The 26,840-nt window shown below is 31.1% G+C and overlaps 2 protein-coding genes across 4 annotated transcripts in view; both read right to left on the reverse strand.

Moving 5' to 3' along the window:
- Positions 1–1,510, reverse strand: part of LOC143228478 (uncharacterized) — a 57,305-nt gene extending 55,795 nt beyond the window's left edge. The window contains exon 1 of the mRNA XM_076459730.1: positions 1,253–1,510. Coding sequence (XP_076315845.1) covers positions 1,253–1,510 — 258 coding nt within the window. The remainder of the gene's footprint in view (positions 1–1,252) is intronic.
- A 5,861-nt stretch (positions 1,511–7,371) lies between these two features.
- LOC143230245 (calmegin-like) overlaps positions 7,372–26,840 on the reverse strand; it is a 28,685-nt gene continuing 9,216 nt past the window's right edge. For 2 of the 3 annotated variants that reach the window (XM_076463445.1, XM_076463446.1), the window contains exons 4-19: positions 26,484–26,542; positions 26,128–26,192; positions 24,825–24,901; positions 24,414–24,564; positions 21,735–21,864; positions 21,531–21,609; positions 20,712–20,786; positions 18,691–18,726; positions 17,649–17,762; positions 17,099–17,139; positions 15,531–15,640; positions 13,907–13,981; positions 13,586–13,726; positions 11,018–11,149; positions 10,150–10,428; positions 7,372–8,316 (exon numbers count right to left, since the gene is read on the reverse strand). In XM_076463445.1, coding sequence (XP_076319560.1) covers positions 8,245–8,316; positions 10,150–10,428; positions 11,018–11,149; positions 13,586–13,726; positions 13,907–13,981; positions 15,531–15,640; positions 17,099–17,139; positions 17,649–17,762; positions 18,691–18,726; positions 20,712–20,786; positions 21,531–21,609; positions 21,735–21,864; positions 24,414–24,564; positions 24,825–24,901; positions 26,128–26,192; positions 26,484–26,542 — 1,636 coding nt within the window. In that variant the 3' untranslated portion in view covers positions 7,372–8,244. Of the gene's footprint in view, positions 8,317–10,149; positions 10,429–11,017; positions 11,150–11,670; positions 12,098–13,585; positions 13,727–13,906; positions 13,982–15,530; positions 15,641–17,098; positions 17,140–17,648; positions 17,763–18,690; positions 18,727–20,711; positions 20,787–21,530; positions 21,610–21,734; positions 21,865–24,413; positions 24,565–24,824; positions 24,902–26,127; positions 26,193–26,483; positions 26,543–26,840 lie in introns of those variants that run through there. The other variant, XM_076463447.1, reaches the window with a different exon arrangement.

Genomic DNA, 26,840 nt, shown 5'->3' on the forward strand with positions numbered 1-26,840 from the left:
AATGTCTCCTCTCCTAGATAATGCACTACCTTCCCGTGGAAATGTCTCCTCTCCTAGATAATGTACTACCTTCCCGTGAAAATGTCCCCTCTCACAGATAATGTACTACGTTCCCGTGGAATTGTCCCCTCTCCTAGATAATGTACTACTTTCCCGTGGAATTGTCCCCTCTCCTAGATAATGTACTACCTTCCCGTGGAAATGTCCCCTCTCCTAGATAATGTACTACCTTCCCGTGGAAATGTCCCCTCTTCTAGATAATGCACTACCTTCCCGATCTTTACCAAAAACATTTAAATTTATTTTAAATTGCAGCTGTTATGTGTTAGATGTGAGCCAGTTTATCTTTTCGAATCCAGAAAAAGTATAAGAAAAGGTTACAATACAAATACGTATAAACTTATAAACACTTCAGAATTTATAGATTATATCTACAATGACTGCTAACTAATGATGTGTTAAAATACAATATTTGTTGAAGTTATGGTGATAAAGTAACTTCAATATTATTCAAACAGATCATCATTTATTATTAAAATACATTTTTTAAATATTCCATTGTTTGCACGCTATGTATATGTGATGCCAGTTAATAACTGATTTAAGCTTTAATTATTTGTAGTATTTAAATAAAATTCTAATTTTGTTTCCTTACCCTATCTTTATTGGGGGTTGTTTATATTAAACTTATAGGTAGAGTGGATTCCAACCACAAGAAGCGCTTTTTATAAATAAATATCTGAAAAAGGTGTCTAATCTTTGTTTTAACTACAAGTTAAACTTATAATAAAAAACAAGTTAATTTTAACTTTCATTTTTCATGATATTCACCTTCAACTAAAGTTAAGGGGGCCGTCTTACCACAAACTGACTATTAAATAAGGTCTAGACTGACTTGACCAATATTGAGATGTTTACCACACCAACAAATTGATCCTTGCACTATCTCTGTGAGAAATATACACTTCACTTTTCGGGGAACTCCTACATTCCACGTTCCAACCCCCTCCACAAACATTTTGAAAGTAAACGTTATTTTGTTGGCGTACTTTATTAGTGCGGGTGAGATGGCTCTTTACTTCCAGTTTGTTTACAACCTTTCTTTGAATCAAACAATAAATTTATAATCAAAGTTCTATTATCCTAAGAATCAAATAAAAATGTTGGAACAATTTTCTTTAAAACAGATGGAAAAACTCAATAACAGTAAACATTATAGCTAAATTTACAGTTCACTTACTGCAACGCTTACTTGTTTCATAGTTCCATCCGATGATTCAGTAATCTCATTCACTGCAACCTTTACTTGTTTCAAAGTTCTAACTAATGATCCAGTAATCTCATTCACTGCAACCTTTACTTGTTTCAAAGTTCTAACTAATGATCCAGTAATCTCATTCACTGCAACCTTTACTTGTTTCAAAGTTCTAACTAGTGATTTAGTAATCTCATTCATTGAAACCTTTACTTGTTTCAAAGTTCTAACTAATGATCCAGTAATCTCATTCATTGAAACCTTTACTTGTTTCAAAGTTCTAACTAATGATCCAGTAATCTCATTCACTGCAACCTTTACTTGTTTCGAAGTTCAAACTAATGATTCAGTAATCTCAATCACTGCAACCTTTACTTGTTTCAAAGTTCTAACTAATGATTCAGTAATCTCATTCACTGCAACCTTTACTTGTTTCAAAGTTCTAACTAATGATCCAGTAATCTCATTCAGTGCAACCTTTACTTGTTTCAAAGTTCTAACTAATGATTCAGTAATATCATTCACTGCAACCTTTACTTTTTCAAAGTTCTAACTAGTGATTTAGTAATCTCATTCATTGAAACCTTTACTTGTTTCAAAGTTCTAACTAATGATCCAGTAATCTCATTCAGTGCAACCTTTACTTGTTTCAAAGTTCTAACTAATGATTCAGTAACATCATTCACTGCAACCTTTACTTTTTCAAAGTTCTAACTAGTGATTTAGTAATCTCATTCATTGAAACCTTTACTTGTTTCAAAGTTCTAACTAATGATCCAGTAATCTCATTCACTGCAACCTTTACTTGTTTCAAAGTTCTAACTAATGATTCAGTAACCTCATTCGCTGCAACCTTTACTTGTTTCAAAGTTCTAACTAATGATTCAGTAATCTCATTCACTGCAACCTCTACTTGTTTCAAAGTTCTAACTACTGATCCAGTAATCTCATTCACTGCAACCTTTACTTGTTTCAAAGTTCTAACTAGTGATTCAGTATCTCAACTACTAGAAATAAAGCAGTCCTCTGATCAAACACCCAACTACTAGAAATAAAGCAGTTCTCTGATCAAACATTACATCAAACACCCAACTACTACAAATAAAGCAGTTCTCTGATCAAACCTTACATCATATATCCAACTACTACAAATAAAGCAGTTCTCTGATCAAACATTACATCACATATCCAGCTTCTACAAAATAACAAATATTTACAGTACTGTCCGTGAAATTAGTCAGTTCTTAAAATATTAACATTTAAACAAATGATGAATTTATACATTCTAATCGACTACCATTCACTCTATCAAGATGAACGACAGATCATTATTCCTCCGATAAAAACCCAAACAGTAGATTGGATCATTTATCCAGACCAAAACTTGATTTAGGAGAGACGTAAATGTTATCTCGGCTCCTGGGCGTGACAGTAGTTGTAAGAGATATTACCTTGGACAGCCATGATGTCTCTGTCGGTCACGTATCACCTCCTTCTCGTGTGTTACACAGAGCACAATGTGACGTAATTTATGTACGGTTATAGAACAAAAAGAAAGAAAAAGTGGGTCACACGAACTTTGTTGCAATCTTAGTTTTTATTAAATAAAGATTTCACTGACAATGTTCTTTATCTTAATTAAAAGCTCTTTAGGAAAACGGTTATTTTCTATCCCAGGAATAAAACAATGGGATATCTGAGCTATATATACCGAAGGGGTCGAACTCAGAACTAAAGTTCATACAATGCTTAGTTAATAGCTCAAAGGATCATAAAAATATACAATAAAAGCAAAACACAAGCAAACAGTAACTAAACACCTAAAACGGACGTTGTTCTAAATTTGGATAGAAAACATCAGTTTATTTTAAATACTGTAAAATCAGTGAATTATGAACTGACATATTTATATTCTTGAAAAGTTTAGTATATAATTTATGTGGTAAAATCTGTCTAAGGCGGAATCGCACGCGACCGAGTAAAATTTCTGGCTTAGACACAGTGAACATGCATTTCCTTAATTATATATAATTTTTGAGCGGAACGTTATACTTGTTTGTTTCTGAATAAAATTATTATACTGTTTATGCTATATTTATTAGAATAAAAACAAAAAATAGACATTAAAAATATACACAAGTACACAAAACCTTAATCACATTTATTTAAAGAAAGTGTCCAGTTTCAACCGTTTCGTCCTTTTAATGGACTTTCTCATGTGGTTAAGAGAACACCAATTCTACGGTTTTTTCATGAAGTTCACTTTTCTCCCTTCATTTTTGCATACAGTTTGATAGCGTTAATCAAACTTAACACTTGCGATGAAGTAGGAATTTCTGTTTTATCTTTTAAAATTAGAAAAAAAAGGAATTTATTTTTTCGTGAGAATTATTTAAAGAGTAGAAGTTTGCACTTTAAGGAAAATAGATTTCTACAAATCATGAAACTGGTTCAGCTGCAAAATTCATGGCAGAAAAAAAGAACAGAATATATTTAACTCATACTTACTGTAACAAAATGTCCGAGAATTTATTAATATTTAAACAAATGAGTAATTATATAAGAAATTCATTTAATCAAAAACATTTTTACCACCTTACTCAGGTTCTAATCCTACTTGTTGATAGATGAGGTATGTGAAAGAGTTTTCCGTCCGCGTTATGAAGGTTCCGCCACATAGAGGGCGATTTATAAAAGAAATCTTAAGATAATGCTGCAAAATGTTGATACTTACAGGTTTTACTGATAAATCTGTCAACATATAAGGTATATATGTTAACATGTTCAGTGAACTTCTGGCTATGACAAGTCAAATAATGTATTGATTTAGGTTTGTTTCACAACCATACACACTTAACATGATAATGTTAGGTTTTCACGTTTCACTGTTGATTTTACGGTCCTGTTAACCAGCAGTTGATTCACTACTGTCCACCATTTACTAACTTCTGACACTTTATGCATAATTGTCTTCGATTTAAGTTTTTTTCATTAAATGTATTGGGGGCTGAGGACAGATTAATGCTATGCACGAGCTAACTGTTGACGTTAAGAAAAACGTGAAACTTTTCTGTGTATGCGCAACTTAGACCCACTAGATGTTATTCTTTCCACCTGGACGTTTTGTCAGGAAAGTAGCTCGTATACACACACACAGAAACGTTTATTTACTGGTTAGCTTTCAACTATTTGTCAATATTTTGTACTGTCGTTATGTGCTACTTGGCCAGTACTTTTCTCTCCACATTTTGAATTTATTTGGAATTGAGCACAGAGCTACACAATGGGCTATTCGTGCTCTACTCATCACGGGTATCAAAACCCGGTTTTTAGCGGTTCAAGTCCACAGACATACCGCTGTGCCAAAGGGAAGCCTCTTTCTGAGAAACGATACAACTTTTGCATTCTTTGTTAATACAATAACATTTTAAATTGCATCAATGATATAATCTTTTAATCTTATTTCAAATAAAACAGAGTTTCGATACCCGCGACGGGCAGAGCACAGGTAGCCCATCGTATAGCTTTGTACTTTATCACAAACTGATATGCATGTTAAACTAAAATTTATGTTAGCCCTTTGAGTAGTTTTGTGTTTTTATAACAAACAACAAAAATCCTAATCACGTGAAATATTATGGAAATATTTGTATCCCGACTTGTCTGCTACCTGTTGGTTTGTTTGTTTTGAATTTCATGGAAAGCTACACGAAGGCTATCTGCATTAGCCATCCTTAATTTAACAGTGTAAGACTAGAGCGAAGGAAGCTAGTCATCACCACGCGCCGCCAACTCTTGGGCTATTCTTTTACCAACGAATAGCGGGATTGACCGAACATAAAAACGACCCCATGGCTGAAAGTGCGAGCACGTTACGAGTAGCGTGCCTTAACTACCTGGTTATGCCGAGCCTGCTACGTGGTGGTGAATTAACGATGTTCGAAAAACACGTAGGTTCAAGATGTCTTGACAGAAATGAAACATGAAGAGTATAACCCGAGAGCTTTCAAAAAGTGGACCTTTTTTCTTCAGGGACAAACTAGAACTAGAGAGTAACTATTTTTAAATTGTGGTCCACCAAAATGTTTCTAACAACACGACAAAACAGAACTAGAGAATAACTATTTTTAAATTGTGGTCCACCAAAATGTTTCTAACAACACGACAAAACAGAACTAGAGAATAACTATTTTAAATTGTGGTCCGCCAAAATGTTTCTAACAACACGACAAAACAGAACTAGAGAATAACTATTTTTAAATTGTGGTCCGCCAAAATGTTTCTAACAACACGACAAAACAAAACTAGAGAATAACTATTTTTAAATTGTGGTCCGCCAAAATGTTTCTAACAACACGACAAAACAGAACTAGAGAATAACTATTTTTAAATTGTGGCCCGCCAAAATGTTTCTAACAACACGACAAAACAGAACTAGAGAATAACTATTTTAAATTGTGGTCCGCCAAAATGTTTCTAACAACACGACAAAACAGAACTAGAGAATAACTATTTTAAATTGTGGTCCGCCAAAATGTTTCTAACAACACGACAAAACAGAACTAGAGAATAACTATTTTAAATTGTGGTCCGCCAAAATGTTTCTAACAACACGACAAAACAGAACTAGAGAATAACTATTTTAAATTGTGGTCCGCCAAAATGTTTCTAACAACAAGACAAAACAGAACTAGAGAATAACTATTTTAAATTGTGGTCCGCCAAAATGTTTCTAACAACACGACAAAACAGAACTAGAGAATAACTATTTTAAATTGTGGTCCGCCAAAATGTTTCTAACAACACGACAAAACAGAACTAGAGAATAACTATTTTTAAATTGTGGTCCGCCAAAATGTTTCTAACAACACGACAAAACAGAACTAGAGAATAACTATTTTTAAATTGTGGTCCGCCAAAATGTTTCTAACAACACGACAAAACAGAACTAGAGAATAACTATTTTTAAATTGTGGTCCGCCAAAATGTTTCTAACAACACGACAAAACAGAACTAGAGAATAACTATTTTTAAATTGTGGTCCGCCAAAATGTTTCTAACAACACGACAAAACAGAACTAGAGAATAACTATTTTTAAATTGTGGTCCGCCAAAATGTTTCTAACAACACGACAAAACAGAACTAGAGAATAACTATTTTTAAATTGTCGTCCACCAAAATGTTTCTAACAACAAGACAAAACAGAACTAGAGAATAACTATTTTTAAATTGTCGTCCACCAAAATGTTTCTGACAACAAGACAAAACAGAACTAGAGAATAACTATTTTTAAATTGTGGTCCACCAAAATGTTTCTAACAACAAGACAAAACAGAACTAGAGAATAACTATTTTTAAATTGTGGTCCACCAAAATGTTTCTAACAACAAGACAAAACCCTGATCTTCAACAGTATTCAAATGAAGAGGAAAATTACCACGACAGACTTGGATGTTTCTCTTTCAAATAACAGTTTAGTTGTACTATCCGTATCCTGGTCCAGAGATTTTATATTTATCGTTGGCTTTCAAATAAAATGTTACACAGCTCATTAGTTTGGCCTTGCAAGTATCAAACTGTCTAGTTTCATCAGAATTTTCCCATCTTTTGGCAACAGCCAGTAAATACAGTTAACTCTGCTTAACACAGAAAGGCAGTGATGGGCTAGTTGTTTATAAGTGTCATTTGAAGTAGATGTTGGTTGTCTTAGGAAGTGCAGCTGAAAATGTTTTAATACGTTTTTTCTCACCATTTTAAATAGAATGGTCTATTTAGCCTATTATATAGCTATGTTACGTGCATGTAAGACATTACGCAGCCTTGTGGACAGTTGACTCTGTGGGTAAGACAGTACTGAATTGTGGTAAGTTGCAATCTTTTGCTAAACATTGTCGAATATTCATAACCATTAATTTAATAACCTGTCACTAACTCTTGATGAAAGAGTATAATATTTTAGCATTAGCACCTTCGTAGCTTTCAATTGAAAATACCGAATTTTTTTTAGTAATAAAATGAAAAAAGAACGTATGCTATATGTTATGATGGAAACCACTATAAACTTGTGTACTGTTTTGTTGTGAATCTCATACAACTGACTTCAACCACACACACATGGAACCTTATCAGTTTTATTTAGTCAAAAAGACCAAATACAGTCACCAAATTCATTGGTGGTAGTCAATGGAAACTACATAATACACTAGCCACAAAGTACTAGCTGATGAACTATGACATAATCATGTAAGAAATTGCATATTAGAAAAACTTCAATCATAAAAAGCATATAAGCATTGAACCCATAAAAAAACCAACAAACTATCCAAGTAACTGGTGTCACACTTTGTGGGAAGTGTAACCTGAAATCAATAAATAGCACAAAACTAATAAACTACATACAATGAGTCACTTACCAACGTGCAACATATCAGTTATCAAAACAGAATTTGTTCCATGTTAAATTCATACATATATCTACACTGTTTTAAGTTTAGTAAAAGAACAGTTTTAAACCATCACCAACTATTTTTACACAGTTATATAATGAAGTTCTGCCTGGTTCCACATCTAGGTGGAATGTCTCCTTGCAGTTATGAGAGTTCAATAAATAGCTTTTAATATTTACCTTATTAGCTCAAGTGAGTATGCACTGAACAACAACTGACATCTGGCTATGCAAGGGTGAGGAGGTCAAATTAAAAACCAAATTTATCATGCTTATGGACACCAACAGAAGACTCATTGTGAAACACTGGGGCTGTTGGGAGACAAATGTTTAGACTTTTACATAAGGTTTTTTAAACTACAACAAACACTGTCCAACAAAATTTACTATGTATGTCGAACTGTAGTGAATAGGACAGAGTTTCCCATTAAGACCAGTGTTTCTGGCACTGCTTTACTTTCCTGCCATTACTGTCTGACTAGGCACTTATTCTCCTGAACTGACTTTTACACCCCCATCTTCCCAATTAAATTTGTTCTGTCTTTACTCTCGCCTAGGTCGTCTCTGTCTAGGAGACTTTCTAACATCACCGGAGCCCCCTCCTGCAGTTTCCTCCTGAAATAAATATACATAGAGTAAAGATTACAACTGACTGGTAGCAAAAGGTTGCAATAAAGTAAACCACCAGAATTATTCACATACTTTGGGGTCAAAGTTCAATTGTGATTACATGAATACACACACTCAGACAGCATCCTACAGCTGGAACACTAAGTACTTTAAATTGAGTTTCAGAAACGGAGACATTTCTTCCAAGTGTTCAAAACATTGTACAAGCAAATAAGAATGAAAGCTCAAGCTAAATATATACTATGTGAAAATAAGTTTACATATATATCATATTATATGAACTGAATGTAAACTAACATAGCCCATAAACTGTGATAAAAAGAATGACATGATGCTGTTAATACACCCCATAAACTTTGATCTGGATGATAGCTGTTAACCCTGTTTGCTCTGACATTTACTGCTCATGCCAGGAGGTTTTACTGACTTGCATTCAACATTGTATGAAAACTGCTTTTAAGTTGTACACCTATTAATACAGTATGAAACTGGAGTTAATAATCCATATTTTAATAGTATGAAAGTTATTAATTGTATAAAACAATTTTTAAAGAATCTTGTATTTTCCCTCGTGTAACCATTTTTCTATAGACATTTCCTCTTTTCTATTCACCATCCTTCCCCATAAGTACAAAATTATCGTAACTTACTCACTATAAAATTGTCATTGTTCAGACAAATCAATTTTTATAGCTTTCAAGATCCATCAAATGAAAAGTAGATCTCTTACCAACACCTACCTGTCACAGCCCTTAATTAATAGTTGCCTCTTATATTTAATATTATCTATAACGGACAGAATGCCAAGACTTTCACAATGTATTATTTTGTGTTCTGAACAGAGAACTGTTCTTTTATTATTTAGTATAAATTTTGTTTTCATGGGACAGATAATGACTAGCTTGGATGAATTTGTAATGGCTCTTGTTGTATAGTTAGAAAGCCAGTAAAACTGATAGTTAGAAGAACTTGCCTACTGTTTGCATGTTATTATTCTATGTGTTTTAGTGCATTACTCCCATTAGTATAAAACAAGCATCACCAACAGCCAACAGACACAGGTAAGTATTCATTTCTCAATTTTCACATTTATTATTTTTATTTACTATTACAAAAGTAACTAAAATGTAAAGATATGAATCTCTTTAGGTTAGTTAAGGTTAAGTTAGGTAAAATAAATGGTGGGCAATGTAATTCAATAGCATAATCAGAGCTTCATGTTCCCCAAGCGATTTGCAATTTATAATGGCATGAATACAAGTTAGACATGGTTCAGAGGGCAAAAACACAATAAAATGTAATTATAGATAGATGTATACTGTTACAAGTTTAAAGCTACTTAGGATGAACCAATGTAGTTACCAAGTTATAACTAAGTCATTCTAGAAAGACAAAAAAGATTGTTATTTAGTTTTGTTTTTATTATGAAGACAATGAAATTTAGAGTTAGAAAATAGATAGAATATAGTCTTACTGAAAACAAACATTTCAAATGTATTTAAGAGGTTTGAGATGAAGTTCTTTTAATCTTAACATGAGAACCATTTTGCACACAAAACAAATTCTTGATTATATACATGGAGCTCTTTGTAATTTATTAAAATTTCAATAAAAAATACAATGTATTGCATGTCTTCACAAAATCTGGCAAAGTTAGTGGCTTCAAATATCTGAAGATATTGAACTACACGAGAGTTAATATGTCAGAAACTGTGATAAAAGTGACATGTTCTGCATGGAAAGTTAAATGCCAAGACTGTATACACAGAATTCTCTTACAAACTAAATTAATGATACAGAAAACTATATGACACTAACATCTTCAGGCTTATCTAGCTCTTCCTCTTCAGTCTCCTGCTCCTTTTCTCCTTCCTCCTCTTCTTCTTCATCCTCATTTGGCTGTTCTTCTAAAGCCTGCTTCTCACTTTCAAGTTCTGTCTCAATATTTTCCTCAGGTAAATCACTAGACTTGGTGTCTCCAACCTCATCATCTGGACTTTCCTCAGGTAAATCACTAGACTTGGTGTCTCCAACCTCATCATCTGGAAGACATTCATCTGTTTTCTTTGCTCTAGCTCTCTGTTCATCTTCCTTCTCCTTATTAAAGGAAAGTATTGAAATTAAACAATGGATTCTTTACTGCATATTTCATCTAATCTTAAAATCAACAGTTCTTTATAAAATTACCTAGAGGATACGCCGTATAAAGAAACAACTTATTCAGCACTTATTAAAAGTTTTAAAATTGGTATTCAAAAATTTATTTAGGCTCAAGTGAAAAGCTACATAATTGGCTGTTTACACTATGCCCACACATAGGTATCAAAACTTCATTTTTATAATAAGCCCCTAAGCTTACTGCTGAACAGATTGGGGTCAATTGCACACACAATATCTATATGTATGCACCTACAGGTTTAATGGAAACAATTTCTGAATAAATAAATATTTTCTTCATTAAATGATGTTTTCACTTTAGGAGACAAAACTGAAAATTTATACAAAACATTAGTCTAGTTTGGGAGACTAGCGAGATCTGTTCAGTTCTTACATTAGTCTAGTTTCTTTTCTTTCATATGAAAATGTAGTGAAGATGTAAACTGTTTTTTTAATTGACAGTGTCTGATAACACTATATATGACTGAACACAAATTACGACTTAAAATATTAAAAAAAGTAAGTTTACCTTGCTGGTAGGCGTGGTAGTGCAGCAAAAACTGATGAAAAGGACAACAGGTAGACCAATAACTAGGATGTAGACTGCCCAAAGCCAGGGATGCTTGTTGGTATACTTCACTAAACGAACTAATACGTTATCCTAAGGAAGGGAGAGAAACTACCTAATAAGGAACTACTATATACATTCTAACTGCCTGGGAAGTCACTGCAAATAGAACAACTGGACAGTTTCAGACCCTTCTAATTACCAAAGACCCAGTAAAGGTCTGGAGTAACAACACATTAGTAAAATTATAAAATCAAACTTAGGCCCAATCCAGAACCAAGTATTTTAACTCTGACAAATGTTTTGACAATGTATGCCATTATTTATGTTGAACAAAATCTGAATTTTAAATGTATGAGTTGACTTATAGGAGTACTATAAATATATGAGAGATACCGTGTTTCTCCGATAATAAGACCTACCCTTAAAATAAGCCCTAGTTAAGAGTGGCAGGAAGAGGAAAGAAATAAAAAAATTAATTTATTAATTAGTTTAATAGTTAGTTAATTAGTTTGTTTAAGTATTAATCAGTTAGTTTAATAGTTTAATAAGTTTATTTTAAATGGTTAGTTTAATAGTTTTACTTTGTAACTTCATTTTTTTAATATATCAAAATAAGACATCCCCTGAAAATAAGCCCTAGTGTCATATTTTGGAGTGAAAATTAATATAAGCCCTGTCTTATTTTCGGAGAAACACGGTAATAATCTGAGCTTGATCAAAATGATAAGTTGGAAACCAGGTTCATAAGTTTAATATATTTCTAATAAAAAGATAGGGTGCTGAAAGCAAAATAATTAAAAAAACAAAACAAAGAAAGAAATAAACCCCAAATTTTATTATCAGAGCTGGATTGGTTATCATCTGGGAACAGCAGGATGAGCAAATTCTATAAAATAAAGTTTTGTTATGTGGTACCTCCAGAACCCGTTTTCTGATGTGATAAATGTAAACGGCCACTGGAATAGCACAGTACACAAAGTACAAGAGCCACAGGTATGGATGGTTGCTGGTCTTCTTCTGGATCCACTTCCACCATGTCTGCTAACAAACTGACAACTCACCACTCATTCAATAACAGAAAAAACAAATCTGTAATATAATAAAGTTGAGACAGCTTGAATAAAACTTGCTTATAAATTAAACAAATGAGTAAATGGACAGCATTCTGACCTCACCAGGGGCAATCAAGCTGTCTCAAAATATCCTGTGACTGCAAACAACTGTTACAAATTTTCAAAATTCCAATGATTAGAAAGGAGTGTAACAAATGTTATTTTTTATATTCAAGTAACTCATACAAGAATCCTTACCTAGAATGTACTATCACATTTTAACTGGAGCTTAAATTTTAATTTTGGTTACTGTTTAGTGATTTAAAAGGATTCAAGGACCTTAAAGTATTGTATACAATTTACCATTTTAAGAGGCCTAACTGCATTTCCTTGGTTTACTGAGTCATGCTATGTTGATGAGCAATGAATAAACAAATCTGTAGCATAGACAGAGATTACTAGATAGTGAAATAATCCACTGAATTTCAACATTACAAGTTTTATATACATAATATCAAAAGTTCACATTAACCTAAACCACTATTAATTGTGATAACAGCAACTACCAACACCAGACTGTTTACATCAACTACTATTAATTGTGATACGATCCATGAGTGCAGAGAATACTACATTTTTATAACTTAATTTATACAATTTATTATGAAGATGTTAGTGAATTATTTGGTAAAATGTCACTATGTAATAATTTTGGTGGATTATAAAATTTCACTGTCATAAGTTATTTCATTGAAGACACGGATGTGCCAGTAACAAAAGTTTTAACATCAATATTTACGTTTAAAATAACAATCTCCTAACATATACCAAAGTAAATAACAATCTCCTAATATATACCAAAGTAAATAACAATCTCCTAATATATACCAAAGTAAATAACAATCTCCTAATATATACCAAAGTAAATAACAATCTCCTAATATATACCAAAGTAAATAACAATCTCCTAATATATACCAAAATAACAATCTCCTAATATATACCAAAGTAAATAACAATCTCCTAATATATACCAAAGTAAATAACAATCTCCTAATATATACCAAAGTAAATAACAATCTCCTAATATATACCAAAGTAAATAACAATCTCCTAATATATACCAAAATGTGTGCATCTTTAAACTTCATTCTCTTGGCAGTACCACTTTATCACCAATAGCATGTATAATATAGATGCCAACACATTAGTATATATTTTTTATAGTTTACAGTTAATTTCTGTACTTCACAGTATATTAATTGTACTGGTAGGAATAGCATTGATATCTCAGCAAAACGTGAGAATAATAAAACTCATGCATCACAGCAACCAAAAACTATTAAGATTTCAAACTATACACATGAAAACTTAATACACTATATTTCACTAACAGATAAATTTCCAGACTAAAAAGTAACAAGTACTTAAATGGACGTGTAGAGTAATAACTGTTTACACAAAAACTGCTTACCGTTTCCCTGTCAACAATTTCTTTTTTTAATGCCCATGTGTCTTCTGTCCACTGGTCAACTACTAAAGGGTCATCACTGATTATGATGTTGTCAAACACGATACCATCACTCATTGACCACAGTTCAAAACCTACAGCTTCCTATAAATGTAAAGCTGAACTGATCAGTAACATTCTTTGTTGTTTAAAATATATTCAATAATAAAACCTAATGATTACGTGCCAGGTTTGTTTTCACACTTAGTCTTGCTATGTTTAGCATCACACACATTATCTCTTAAATTACAACCGTAGAATATGATCATACATCAAGACACTTACTATGGTTGACATTTTGTATGGATTCAAGTCTTCAAAATATTCAGGGTTTGGTATCTTGCGTGGCTTCCATTTACCCTTTTAAAATAAAAGTTAAACTGAAAATTGTACGATTGTGAAATTGAACCAGAAGAACAAATTATTACTAGAAAGTCTATTATTATGTACAATGTTGTTCTGTTATTTTTAGATCAATTAGTAGCTATAAAATATTGAAGTTCTTGTAATATGGTGACCAGAGTTTAATAGTTTTATTCACTCTAGATACTGTTTTTAAAACCAATAACAGTAATGTGTTCTATTTCACTTTACCTTAGTATTTTACAAGCAACCTTTGATAGATGCTCAAATATTTCAAAATTTAATATACTTAAATAAGTATCCTAAATAGTTTTATTTCTGCAACTTAACTATGCTCTCTTTAATTATATTTACTGTAAATCCTGAGTGATTTACAGAAGTGAACTACACAAAATAACATTTCAGGTAAACAGTAAAATTATTACACAAGATTATATATAAAATAATAAGCAACCAAAATATCCTGTGTGACTTCTAGTAGTAGATTAAATATGAATAAAACAATAACCCTGTTACTAATATGATACACAATACTCAGGGAAGTCCTGTGTGTTGTGTCAGTTACTAACGGTTTTTATCATTGTAATTTTGAAGATGGCTTTTTTTCAAACAAAAGATGTTTGTGTGCGTTTTCTTATAGCAAAGCCACATTGGGCTATCTGCTGAGCCCACCGAATGGAATCGAACCCCTAATTGTAGTGTTGTAAATCTGGAGTCATACCGCTGTACTAGCGTGGGCCTTTTTCTTAAACAAATTAATTTCCTAAATTAATAACCTATAAAACCTCCAAAGTAGATATCAATTGAACTGTTTTCTAACTACGTACATTTGACTGGCCTGTAATCATTATAAAATAAACAAATTACTCTGTCTTTCTAGAAAGACTGCAGCAGGATGTCGCAACTGTTTATTTTAAATACATTAAAGTTTGTAACTGTCTATATTTAATATCATTATATTACCTAATTTTACCTAACAAGTTTCTAATTTTTACCTTCAGTAACTTTGTTAATATAAATTAAAAAATATACAAGTAATACTACTTACTGATTACCCTTCGTTCTTTGTTGTTGGGTGCTGATGAAATATAAGCCACCCCCCTTGTTTACTTATACTAATGGTACTAGTATGCTTAAATAATACACCTAAGAACAACACAAAACAGTAATATGCAAGAAATAAACAATATCCTATAAATGTAAATTTATTGGTTTTATAACTGTGACATAAGAGTCATTAAACCTTAAGCTTCTTGAGATGACTGCCACAGAATTTTCAAACTGAAGACAGAATACTGAAATCAATGTAGTACAACACATCACTTGATTAAGTTAAAACTTGGTTTTCTACTGGTTATTAATAATACAGTAAAAAATGTTAAAGTAATGTTGGTAACTTGTGAAAGATGCGACAGGTGGAATATGACCAGTGGGGTCTGATTTATTATTTGTTTATGGAGTCAAACTACAACAAAGTAAAGGTTATACAATATTAATAAGGTAAAACAATTTTTAATGAGTAACTTAGATAGACATTTAGTCATACCTTGTAGTTGGGATTGTTAATCATAGGTGGCTTCCACTTTCCCTTGTAATTAGGGTTGTCGATCATTGGAGGTTTCCATTTTCCACATCCAACAGTACATTTAGAGTTACCTGTCATTATAACACAAAGTTATCAAAAACAAAGTTCTGTGTGTCAATATATGTACTGAAACTATGGACCTTCTCATACAACTTATTACAGCTGGTGTCCACCCACACAGTATCATTCCAAGTTGTTTATTTCTGTCTGTCAAAACACTTAGTACAAAGAAATGAAGAAAATCACTCATGTTTCTACAATAATTACACAAGAGACCTCAGTAAGAGGGATTAACTGTAATATTTAAGGATTTTCTTTCTGCATGAATCACATGCTATTAACAGTTCTGTAATTAACCAAGCCATCGACCAAAAAGCAGTTCAGAAAACATCTGTAATCACAGAGTTGAAATAAAACTTTCCAACACCGAGTTCCCACAGGTTATACAAACTTCTAATTCTGTTGAAGTGAAAACTAGGAGTAATCAGACATAACATACAAGCAGTTACAAGTTTTCTGCAAGGAGCTCAAAAAGAGGGTTATTTGAAATTCTCCAAAATCTTTAATGAGATTTTACTACACTAGTTTGTTTTTGATAACAGATGATACAGTTACTGTTTTCTGATAACATTCTTTTCTTAAAATTGAAGTTACTTCAACTTTTGACAAATTTGTTAAAATTCTTCGTATAGGGTCAGTCAACGTGACCAATCTTGTACCCTAGTGACCAGCAGTTTTTGTGCTATAAAAAAATTTTATATATACTTTGTACCTTCATGAAATATGGCAAACTTACTGTACATGTACAGTCAAGTTTTATTTGCATAATTTTTAAAAAAACCCAGTAATACTCTACCCTAACTATATGAACTCTAATTTGTTAACCACTAAAAAGAAAAGAACAATAAATATAAATTATCCCATTTTTAGAATGTCTGCATGTTGTACTACAAATATACATTTGTTTATCCTTAGTGTTATTGTCCTATAAGCTGTGTCTAACTAATAATTGTACCACACAAGTTGTAAATCAGCCAATAAGTTCATATCTTATTGAATAGTGCACAAGCTACTTTCCTTGTGAAGAATTTACTATAATTATCCATTATCTTACCGAACAAGTTTGAAAAAATAATGAATACACATTAAAAGTTGTTTGCTGCAAACTGCTGATGAAATCTAAGCCTAATTTCTTTATACTAATGATACTAGTGCACTAAATAAGAACACACCATAATAACATGAAAAAAATATAAAATCCTATATCTGACTTTTGAACTGTGCAATAAAAGCCGCTGAATAATTATTTTCTTGATCTGAGAAAGAAGCTTACAAGGTGAATATGTAACAAACAAAACTCTAATGTCTAAAAACCACATGATACATTATTTTAAAGATTGAAACTGTCTAGATACCATGTTTGTTTGTGTACATTGATAAAATTTAATGAAACTAAATTTTGAATGCAACTCAAAGTCCTGATATGCTAACCAACTAAGTAGCAAGAGGGTTAATTAAAGTGAACTTACTGATAAGAGGAGCTTCCCAGTCACCATCCATCTCATCATCCCTGGAAAGTAACACTTATTAATAAAATAGAATTAGGAAAGTATAGCAGTTTAACAACATTGGAAATACAGAATAGTTTAACAGTAAAACTAGAAAGAAATAGTAAAATAGTTTCACAACAAAGACTACAATGAATATGGGTACAAGCAAGCACTGATACAGTTGATATTTAAATTGTATCAAACTATACTAAATACACACAATACCAGCATGTACTAGTATTCCACCTACAGACACCCAACTATTCATTCACAGTTTCAGTAACTGACTTAGTTTGATGCATTTCAATAAGTATGAAACAAAATAAGTGCAATTTGTACTGTACTTATCATAATAATTAAACTACCATCAGATTAATAGGAACACAGGTTCTTATAAAACAAACCAAATTTTATATATATTTTTTTTTTTTTTGGGGGGGAAGAGATTTACCTGAAACTAAATACTAAAACATTAAAAAGATTGCACAGCCATTAAGTTCAGAAATATAATCTAATAAACAAAACTTACCAGTCTGCAGGCTTTTCAGCATCTGGATCTGAAATAAACTCTGGTTCATCATCTAACCAACCTTCAGGCTTGGTGGCACTGGGGTCAGGAATTTGTCTGGGAGCATTTTCATCCCTAGAATATTTAATATTACTCTATGTAACTTAAGTAGAGAAGATTATTACACTAAACTTAGTGAATGTTTACAATTTATAAAGACATAACAAGAGGACTTTAATACTTACATTAAAGTTTTAGTTTAAAGAAATATCAGATTTTATCACAGTTTCTTTCATGCAATTAATTTCATGTTTTGAAATAAAAGAAAATGTGAAAAACGAAGTAAAAAAATGTATTGTTATTAAGCAGTTCCTTAAAGAATTCAAAAATTTGTAAAAACTACCAGATAAATACAATACCTTAAAAAGTACAGTTACTAAGAATGTCGAAACAGAATTAGACAATTAGTTCAATTAATCGATTACACCAAGTAGTGTTACATACAATGAGTTAAATAAGATTGTTACAAATATTCAAGTTTCCTGCAAGAATAACTGAGTAATTAAATGTGATTAAATTAATGATAGTTTATTATATTCCACAAATCAGCCTGCTCTAATCTCAAATTACTGATAACCACATAATAAATACAAGACTTTAAAAAGGTACAGCTACAAAGAAACAAACATTGTTAAGGGATGTATACAACTATTAAAAAAGTACCCAAGAGATAAAAAAATGGAAAGGCACCAAGTTTCTAAACAAAAAACATCCAGATCTGAAAAGTATTCTAACAGCTATAAGGTTCTGATGAAGGTTTGTAGTTCAGTATATCAGTAAGTTTTTCTATTAAAAAAATAAGTAAATAAATGGTTTGTTTCTGATAAACCAAATTTTTTAAATGTTACATTATACCAAACAAACCAAAATACATGAATAAAGGTTACATTATTATAACAAATCAAACCAATTTGTAATGGTTGAGAAATATACACAACTGAAATTAAAAAGATAAATATGGCCATATTTCAGTATACAGAGAAAATAAATAAGAAAAACATACCAATCATCTGGTTTCTTGGCATTTGGATCAGGAATCCTTAAGGGGAGAAAATAAGTTTTAATGTTTGAGAATCTACAGAAATGTTTTGATTTGAAGCAATTAAAAATAAATATACAGTAATGGAGACCATGTAATCAGTACAACTTTCTAATAATAGTTGTTAGAACATAAAGATACTTGCTCATTACACTAAGCCTGATAAATCAAGGTAGTTTAGCATTTAAAACAAATAATTTCCTAAAATATAAAACAAACCTAAATAGAGGGAGTTTGGAAAGTCACTGTCTGTTAATAAATATACAAGTGCACAGTGACTTTCTGAACACCCTGTATAATTTAACTGTATCCATCTAACATTTACAGATGAAATATAAGCTGGAAGTAAGCAGCAAGGATTATTTGACAAGTTCTGTAGGAGAATTATTTGCCAATTTTAAACTAACTGTTGAAAGATAGTATTTTAAAATGTGGTATTTCTATTTGTTTCAAAATTCAAATAAAGTATAACTGTCTAAAAAATTGCAACTGTACATGTAGAGAGCATGTGTGCCACCTGCAAAGTTCCAATAAATGTGTTTCTTTCCTTCAATGTCCTATAAGGGGCTTGAAAGAAAAATATATACAAAGTAATTAACCTAGTTTCTGTCTGTATACAGAAGTAGTGTCCAGAACTATTCAAGTTACACAGATGGAAAACTACAATTTCGGTAAACTTGTACGTCAGAGTGAAGTTCACAAATGTTTTTGAAATATGAATTAATATTTAAATAAAAGTTTGAACTATAATTTTTAATGTTAATTTTATTGGTAACACTGATAGCAAAATTACTTAATTAAAATATTGAATTGGAGAAAGTAACATCTTGCAACATGTGCAGTACAGGGGAGTCTGAGTAACATCTTGCAACATGTGCAGTACAGGGGAGTCTGAGTAACATCTTGCAACATGTGCAGTACAGGGGAGTCTGTGTAACATCTTGCAACATGTGCAGTACAGGGGAGTCTGTGTAACATCTTGCAACATGTGCAGTACAGGGGAGTCTGTGTAACATCTTGCAACATGTGCAGTACAGGGGAGTCTGTAATTATAGGGTTAAAAGATTTACGAAACAGTTGAATCAAAACATCAAGTTTAGATTTAAGCCTATAACTAGAGACTCTGAAAAATGTACACAACAGTTGAATCAAAACATCAAGTTTAGATTTAAGCCTATAACTAGAGACTCTGAAAAATGTACACAAATGAGGCTAGAAACAGTTTACTGTGTTTTATGAAACAAAAGATTAACGTTTTGACAACTCCACTAAAATGACCAGTACTGTAGACATGAAGTCAAAATAAGGATTTGTAGCTTAAAAACAGAATGTAGACAATATTCCCAGACTAGTTTGTGTACATTTCTAGTCTTGTTTCTGTACTTAACCAGCAATCCATGTTTCCCCTTTTAAAAAAATCAACAATCTTTTTCTAATGTGAAAATAAACAAAGTATTTCTTGTTTCAAAGCTAAATGTGTGGTACCAGTTTGAAGATTATAAACAAACAGAAATAATAATATTAGAATATTCTTTTTGTACAACTAAAATATTACAACATCGTTCTGTTAAAATGATAAACATTATAAAGTAAATCAAACATCTACAACAATTACTGTAGCGCTGCTAAGGGAACTTGAAATCTTCCAATGTCATTTTTGAAAATTATGAAAAACTTACAAATCAATAACTTTATTTAATTAAAAATCTTATCTAAATCAGCACCTAGTTAACTTTACTTTAACCTGATGTTATGAAATTTGTTTTTAAATGAATGTTATTACCACTTATATTATATATATAAAACTTTGTAGCAAGTCTTCTGATATTTTTTATTATCATTATTTCTTGTTTATAATCCTGTCTGTTCCATGATACTAAGTAGGCTGTGTATAAATTATTTGCTAATTCCAATTATTCAAGGTTCAACACATCCACAGTAAGAAACCAATAAACACTTTTTCCATATCTTATCTTCATACTTACTTCTCACGTTCGTCCCACTCTTCTGGCTTACTGTCTTCAGGATCATCTACTTCTGCTGGTGGATTAACTGGAGGGCTGAAAATGTAGCAAGTTATACATCCTTTAACCTTCCTTTTAAAGAACATTAAAATTATTACCAAATAGGGCTTTGAGGATATTTCACCTCTTGGATAACAACTTCAAACTCCCTAAAGCCAAAAAACTTAAATCATAACAACACTATCCAATGAAATTATCAGAAGTAATCACTGAGAACTTAAGTTACAACAAATAATTGTTTATCTGTAATAACATGTGGGACATTTTTATGGTTGATGTTTGGTATTACATCAGAACATTTTTAGAAAGTAATTAAACACGAAAAACAGAAGAAAATTACGCTTACAAAAACCGATAAAGTTACTTCAATAGTTTTTAACTCTTAAAGTTCTTTTCTTAGAATGAACATTTGAAACTACTAAAAAAATGTGAGCTAATAAAACACATTTTGTAAATTATCATTCAATGGCTTCAGAAAACAAGTGGTTCACAAAAGTAACATGAATGATAACAAATGCTTTTGTGAAATACACTAAAATAACTAAACATTTACAGAAATCATAAGGTCTTTCTGAAAATACAGAAAAGTCTCCTAAATATTCATTCATTTGAATAATTTAATGGATAGAATTATAAATATTTTACTGTAGATATTAATTATAGAACTGAAGTGTTCCAACACTGAGTTCCAATTACATACAAAAATTTTAAAGGTTGTTGTACAGAACTTTTAAGGACCCATTTACAACATACAAAAGGTAGAATAATTTAAAAACGTACTTGAATTCTTCCAATAAACTGCCTTTCTGTATACTCTTCTTATCAATAAGGACTTCGAAACTGTTGTCAGGGGTAATTTCTGTGGAACACAAACACTTAGTACGCACATCTCACAAAAGTCCTTCATAACAGATAGTGTATGGACCATAAAAAAAAAAAACTTCAAAATTACAAAAGTACTTGTTACAACTTGAAGTCACTTACTGAGAGTGAAGATGTGAGGTTTTTTGTCTTTGAAAATGTCATCAAACTTTGGAATGGAGGATGTCCTCTTCCAGTGTTTTTCTTCAAAGCTACCATTTTTAGGGTTTTTGTGTCGGAAAATGAAATGAAGCTAAAAGATAAAATCAAAATCACATAACAAATCTGTTTATAAAACAACTTTCTTTTTCTCCCTCTAAATCATTCTGTACATTGTGTCAGAGATAAATAATTATTATTATTATTATCATGGCCTTTAAAGTATATTGAGCAAAATATTTATTTGTATACAAGTACCACAATAAAACTTACATTTTACTATTGTAGAAAGTAATAAAATTTGGAAATACATTTTTAGTTTTTCCAACTTAAAACATAATACTACATCAATTTAAATCAAACTTTTGGAACTATCATTAAACATACAGTATTATATGTTGGAATGCAAAAATAAAGTTTTGCCACTTGATTCACCAACTGGTAAAATTATCTTTAATAATTTGTTCTCATTACTAAAGTAGTTGTCACAAAAATAAAATACATTTATTATTGAACAAAACAAACAATTTGTTGATAATTCTCGATCACACAATATATTACAAAAAAAAATTCACTATACGTGAATTTCAATACAGAATTCCTGTGTTTGATAAATGCTGAAAGTTCTTATAATTACAGTACCAACACAGTTATCAGCTTCTTTATTAAAAACAGTACATCTTACCTACAAAGTATTACAACTAAATGCTGTGAAACATTTTGAAATCAAAATGCTAAATTCAATGAACAACAAGATATTTTCTTCAAAGTTTACTGTGACTCACACTTACCTCCATGGTTAACAGATTTTATGTTCTAAGTAAAAATGTTTGCTGTTTATTATCACTGCATGTAATAACAATTTTACCTCAAATGGTTGAACTGACACTGAATGTCCAGAAATCTTATGCAGCTATTCTGTCTTTATATTACATGCTAAAACAGTTTCGTTTCTTTGTATTACTTCTCTGGACATGGACAGACTTCACCAAATCTGTTATGTTCAAAATTATTCCCCTCAAATAACTTGTAAGTGTAAACAAATAATTTTTTTTTTTTTTCAACAGATAATGTACGTTCCTATCTGTGTTTAAGACTCTTCATCCCCAATAAATAAAACAAACTAAAGCACAATGACAACATTAGTTACACAGTTAATTATGTTAAGTGCCCAGCCCTACAAGTGATATGAAAATATCACAGTTAAAATACTATTCACATGACCAAGTACAGGCAGTCTTTATATCCTGTCAGTTATGGTGCTATTCATATTTATTCACAAATACTGACTGATCCAATTTTGACAAAGCTTTTTCTTGGACTAAACCTTACACTGAGCATTTGCATAATTTACGATAATTTGTCATCTGCTAGTATCAATGTTACAGTACTGATTCATAACAATATTTACCTTCACAGCTAACTTGGTTCTACATTTTTATCTGACAGCCAGTGGTATTTGGTGTTTTCCACTTTAAAAACACAAACAAAACATATGTTCCTACCAGCTGCTATCAGTGTTTAAAATGAAGGAAACTCACAAAAGTAGACTAATCCTCAATTTGGACACTCAACAAGACCTGCACACTCGATAAATCACTGCCACAGTAGTAAACAGGTGCATTAGTTACAATACGAAAGTGCCACACTTCATATGTACTAAATGAGTTGGGCATGCATCTTCAGAAAGATTTTTTTATGTCAGTAATAACAGATTTACACAAGTAATTAACAATGAACTTAATTTACAAATATTATTGTGAACAAGAGCACATTTCAAAACCATAAGACTCGTATTTATTAAATTACTATAATGGTACACATAAAACCAATCTGGTTTTATAATGAAGCTGTACATGGGTTGAACAAAAATCCCATTAAAATCAACAATTCAGTCAACAAAAACAAACATTTCCAATAAAAAAGCTCTCATTCAAGCTAGTTACAAACAACTACCAGATTTAAAGTTTGAAATATGCTCTTTCTGTTCGTTATAAACATGTACTTCAGAGAATAAACCACGAGTACATAGAAGCTTCACATAACTGTACTGGAAGGGACTACTCTGGTATATTTGCCAAATATAATGATATATCTAAGAAAATGGAAAAAGATGGGAGGTTCTTATTTTAAATTCTAGCTTGTTAATGTCTAACCGAGTTTCTAATTTTTTAACCACTACACATGTTACATGGTAAGTAATATAACAAACTGATTGACAAGAAAACAAAGTGGGACATTTCATTTATATTTTCTTTCAAGTTAAGAGGTCGAAAAATAAAACTTGAATTATGAACTGTATTTTGATGACTGTAAATACGTTCATAACAAAGTTATTCAATCAAATTTTGAAAATAACAGATGTTGGGACATGTGCTATTTGACCTGTCCATAGAAAGAGTTAAATAATGGCACAAGCAACAATATAGTCAATAAATACCTGACAGTAAACAAAGTAAAACTGGTTACACATTTATTTTCTTGTCAATTTTGACTGACATACTGTACCACATACTGCAATACTTAATTGACCAAATACATCCTATCTCTGGTCACCATTGGAATATAATAATGAACAGACAAACAAAGTATTAAAAATAAAATCCATAACTTTAAATAAGTTAATGAAGCAGTGAGTAATACCTTTTCATCAGTTCCACACTTGTCTGGTCCAAACATAACACTGTATGGAGTTTTGTCATGGAACCTCTTCAGGTCCAAGCCTTTAGAATGAGAGAGTAATTTGAGATAGGCACCACCACATTCTTGACCGTGCTGAAACCGAACTTCATACCTAGAAAAACACAAAACAAAACACTTCTGAAATTCATTAAAAATAGTTATTACTCCACATTCAAAAACAGATTAATTAAAACCAACAACTTAAAAGTTTAGTTTACTTACAATATAGAAAAAATAAAAATACCATGTTTTGAAACCACATACTCTACTTTCATATTCTTAAACAAGACAACCTTCAACAATGATTTCTACAAGATGTAAAGTTATAAACAATATACCATACTTAGCATTTGAATGGAAAGAAAAACTTACTGTAGAATGAAGGGTTTGTTATCAAAGAGAAATGCTTTGTCCAATCTTGATGAAATAGCATGATGGTGGGCTTTAGACTGTAAGAGAACAGTTTCACACTGCTTTAAAAGATCATTCCAACTAGAACTGGAATGTTAAATTAGCTTTTATATAAAGGAGTGAACAATGTTTCAACCTTCTTCAGTCATTGTCAGGTAAATATACACTACTAGCACTGACACAGTTAACCTGTGTTTTATAAAAGATCTTGAAAACAAAACCTAAATCTACGACGTTAAAAATACATTTAAAAAATATTTAGTTACACTTAAAAAATTCATAATATAATTTGATCTGTTACTTTCTACAATTTTGCATAATGTAAAGTTTAAAGTTTGCTATATCATGGTGGAAGGGCATGTATCAGAACTACATTTTTATATTATTTGGTATTTTGTAAGTAGTGCAATACCACTGAAAACCAACTGCTTTTTAGAAGGATATGAAACAGCCTTTTGTGAACAAATATTTATAAAGATGCATTTTAGTTGGGGATATTTTGTGTACTTAGGAGGACCATGGATCAGCTTGGAGCACCAGGGCCATTAAAAAGATACTTTTAATACATCATACAATCAGCCATGGTAAGCAAAGTGCAGCTTCCTCTAACACTGGATAATTCATCAACACAAAGTTCAGTGGCACACACCATCTGTATGCCTTAAGAAATAGTATAAAAATTCAAGACCAATTTTTGTTTGGAAACAAAGTAAAAAAAGGTAAAATTTCACAAAAACAAGGCCTGGTTCAAATGTCACAGAGATACAAAAAGGTTTCATGATTTTCCCGCATGAATTGTTACTGTTAGAACAATGAACTGTTATAACAATTAGTTAAGTCTACTTATCAAAATGGAACAAAACTACCTAGGTGTCTAGCAATACTGACGGTGTTTAATTTGCATGTTAGTTGTTTGTCTATCAAATTTATTGCTTTAGTTCATTATGCCTAAACTACTTTATTTAATAATGAAATTATGACAATGAACAAATACAAGATACAATATTATGAAAATCAGTTACTTTACAAATTGTATTTGTGGTAACAAAATTTTATTTTTCTTAATTATAATTGTACAGAATATTAAAACTCTTTCTTATAATATCCTTACTGAGAGTTTCTGATCTAACTTTGTATATATCTAATCAAACTTTTGTAGACAAACCAAAATATTCCCTACTAGTCAATTTATTGTTTTAAATGCAACAAAGAACAAATTATTAAATCACATGTTAATTAATGGACAATAATTTTATCTACTTACCTTCAGAACCAGACCTAGGTCACCAACAAGCCCATTTTTCTCAGCTTCTTCCACAGACCATTTCCCTAAATGAAGAAACAAACAAACATCACAACAATACAAACTATCTTCAGTGTAAAACAGAATGTTATAATTATTTAACATTAATTTTTAATAAAAAGCCACATTTATTAAAATATCTGGCCACCATACTGTTTCAGTGTGATGTGTAAAGAATACAAAACAAGGTTAAATGATTTTATATTGCATCATTTTTAAGATGAAGTTGCTGAGATAATATTTAAGTTTTAATAGAAAATAGAGATATGTTGCATGATTTATTACAAGAAGCACTTCTGAAAGTTACATTAGCTTACCACTGTACTTGGCAATCGTTTCTTCTGCATCATCCTTTTTGGCTTGCGAGACTATCCACCTGAAGAAAACAAAAGACCCCAGAAATTATTGATGTGTTAAGTGAAAACCTCAAATCATTTTACAAAAAAATTAAAATTATGGAAACTTATGCAGGAACTTATTACAAAGTTTAAGCAGTTTTCAGTTAAAAACAATGTCACTTCTACAGAACTTCTAAGATAACACTACCAGTTAAACATATTTATTATGATTCATTAGAAGTTAACCACTTAAAAATTAGTATTTATCAGTTAGTGAATTTAAAACACTGATGGTTATATTCTTGACAAATATATTCCAAAGGCAAATTAAAAACA

Source organism: Tachypleus tridentatus, chromosome 10 (genome assembly GCF_004210375.1).
Source record: "Tachypleus tridentatus isolate NWPU-2018 chromosome 10, ASM421037v1, whole genome shotgun sequence".
NCBI lineage: Eukaryota > Metazoa > Arthropoda > Merostomata > Xiphosura > Limulidae > Tachypleus > Tachypleus tridentatus.